The sequence below is a fragment of the Octopus bimaculoides genome, chromosome 30 (genome assembly GCF_001194135.2).
Source record: "Octopus bimaculoides isolate UCB-OBI-ISO-001 chromosome 30, ASM119413v2, whole genome shotgun sequence".
NCBI lineage: Eukaryota > Metazoa > Mollusca > Cephalopoda > Octopoda > Octopodidae > Octopus > Octopus bimaculoides.
In genome coordinates, this window is record NC_069010.1 from 9213257 (window position 1) to 9216172 (window position 2916).

Below are 2916 nucleotides of genomic sequence, written 5' to 3' on the forward strand. Positions count from 1 at the left end.
ACACACACACACACACACACACACACACACACACACACACATACACACACATACACACGTGCACAGGCAGTGGTTGTAAGGTGTTGGTGAATGAGTGTTTGTAGAAGGGACAGAGAGGAGAAAACACAATTTGTCTGTGAGGTTGTAGTAGTGGTTGTAGCGTGTTGGTAAGACAGTGTTTGTAAAGGCTGTTGTAGGGGCATGAAACTGGGGATTGTCTGTTGAAATCTGTAATGCAGACCTAATTGACAAGTTCAAAGGAAACATATAGCCAAGAACTCTTGTCTGCAGTACTTTCTCTCTCTCTCTCTCTCTTTGCTTCAGTTCACTTTGCTGTAATGGGGAAATGCCAGCCTCTTTTACCCTTCATTTGACACAGCAGTTGTGGACTGGAAGAGGCGTCGTGGTAGGTCGTGTTTCAGATAGCTAGATGCGATCGGAGAAGACCTCCGGAGGCTCAATGCCACTTTGGAGGCTGCAGAGGGCTTGGCACGGGACCACCGGTGGTGGGGAGCACTGGTGGACCTGGTTGGCTCTATGCATGATGACGCCTCTGGGACCACTAACTTGGAATGACCCCAGTCACATCAAGGAAGAGCATGAGATAAGAAGCGAGCATTGGTGTGTGTGTACCATTAATTAGACATCACACAATGGTTGTGAATGAGCATCATTGTCATACTAACGAGGCTGTATATTTTCCATCTTCCATGAAAGGCCTATCTGACCAGGAGGGGGTTGGGGGGATATTACCTCCCCTGGAAACAGGTGAGGGTTGGTGAAGGACAGCTCAGAATAATGAGACTAAGGCTTATAAAATTCACAAACAAGCATTACAAATATGTATTCCCATCATCAGTTGCCAAATGGATATCATTATGTTTTCAACACCTGGGCACCACCATTGATTATCTGTCGTATTTGTTTGCTTATTTACTTTATTTGTATGTTTTATTTATTTTTGTTGTCTTTTCAGTTTCTTGGCCTGTTTTAGATCTCCATCAATGCCAGGATGTGGCACGTCTCGTAAAAGCAGCCTGATGCAGAGCTCAACCGGTGACCCTCAGTGTTGTCTGGTCACGCAGTAAGTGTGGGTCTCTTTCTTTGGTTTGGTAATGACGGTGAGGGTGATTGTGTTGGTGTGGACGCTTCTTTGTCTCTTTCTCTTTCTCCATCAACACGCACACATAACATCCCCTCACACACCTTCGCATGGGAGTTTGGAAAGTAACTTCATCTCTATACCCAGCATCCACAAGTACACTAACATTCTATTCAAAATATAACCCCCCCCCCATCCCGGCAAAAGAAACGTTTGCAGCTCACACAGCTGTAACGGATGGCAATCTTAAGCAACACAGGTAACCACTGCAAGAGAGATTTGGATGAAATCTATGTCAGTCTTATAAACACAGTATTTAATGATGGAGATGAAGAAAACTACAGTCATTATCACAAGCTGGGTAATAATAGTCATTTTGGTCATTGGCTTTCTTTTGCTGTTTCTGTGACTGTTCCTGTTTTGTAGGGTTGGCTTGCAGGTCCAACATGCAACCTTTCTCTTTTCTTTGTGGGCTTAGGATTGGCCTGATTAAATATACCTGCCAAGTTGATAGCCTTACCACTTTAAAGATCCTCCCAGAAGGAAGATTAAAACTAGCAGGTCACATACTCCCAGTTATTAGAACAACACCATTCTAAAACAGCTTTCAAATGGACACCTCCAGTGGGAAAAGGAAGGAGAAGACTCTCAACTAGAAGGTGAAGAACATTCATAAAAGCAGACACGTGGGGGAGCCAACATCACATGACTGGATGTAGAGGAAAGTGCAGCCAATAGAAGCAGTTATACAGACACACACAGAGGCACACTGAGAAAACTGGCTGTCTGTCAGTTATGGCTAATAAGGGTAACAGTCTGCTCGTGAAATTAACATGCAAGTGGTTGAGTATTCCACAGACATGTGTAACCTTAATGTAGCTTTCAGGGAGATTGTGGCACAGAATGTGACAATGCTGGCCCCTTTTGAATTACAGGTATGACTCATTTTCCCCAGATGAGTGGACTGGAGCAATACGAAATAACGTGTCTTGCTCAAGGACACAACGCACCACTAGGAATTGAACTCACGACTTTATGATCGTCAGTTGAATATCCCTAACCACAAGGTTATGCACCTTCACAGGTACGCTTACTCTTATACACACACTTATATACTCGTACACATACACTCACCCTTGCACACACATAGCACATGTTTTATATTATTTAACGTATTTATTTTCTCCGTGCCCCTCCCCTCTAATCTATATGTCTTTTTTTTTTTCTTTATTTTTCCCAGATTTATCGAGAACCTGCTCAAATTTTTAGTGTGTCAACATGAGAAATTCGGAGCCCATATCCAGAAGCATGTCAAGGCCTTATTGGGCCACGAGTTAAACCCTGCCCTCTACCCGAATCTCTTTGACCAGGTCAAACTCAGTGTGGAGAAATCTTCATTTGACTCGTCTGGCCAGGTAACCAACCACAAACACTCCCTTAATACCCTTTCACCAACAAGCTACCTCTCTCTCTCTATGTACCTCTCCATATCCTTTTCTTTCTTTGTGCCTGTCAATATCTCTGCCTTCTTGTCTGTATGTCCCTGTCTCTCTCTCTCTCTCTCTGTGACTGTCTACCTCTCTCTTTCTACCATTGTGTATGCCTCTCTGTTTCTCTCTCTCTCTATCTTCTTTCTGTCTTTCTATGTACTTGCCTCTCTCTCTCTCTCTCTCTCCCTCTCTCTGTCATTCTGTGTGATTGTCTGCCTCTCTCTTTCTGCCATTGTCTCTCTCTTCTCTCTCCGAGCATTTCTATGTCTGTCTCTCTGTCTCTCTACCAAAACACTCAACAATAGATGGTGATGGTGTCGTTGA

General features: G+C 43.8%; 1 protein-coding gene across 4 annotated transcripts in view; it reads left to right on the plus strand.

Annotated features, from left to right (window-relative positions):
* Positions 1–2916, plus strand: part of LOC106878902 (neurofibromin) — an 80729-nt gene that overhangs the window by 1270 nt on the left and 76543 nt on the right. For all 4 annotated transcript variants that reach the window (XM_052978165.1, XM_052978164.1, XM_052978166.1 and 1 more), the window contains exons 2-3: positions 977–1084; positions 2343–2517. In XM_052978165.1, the coding sequence (XP_052834125.1) occupies positions 1005–1084; positions 2343–2517 (255 nt within the window). In that variant the 5' untranslated portion in view covers positions 977–1004. The remainder of the gene's footprint in view (positions 1–976; positions 1085–2342; positions 2518–2916) is intronic.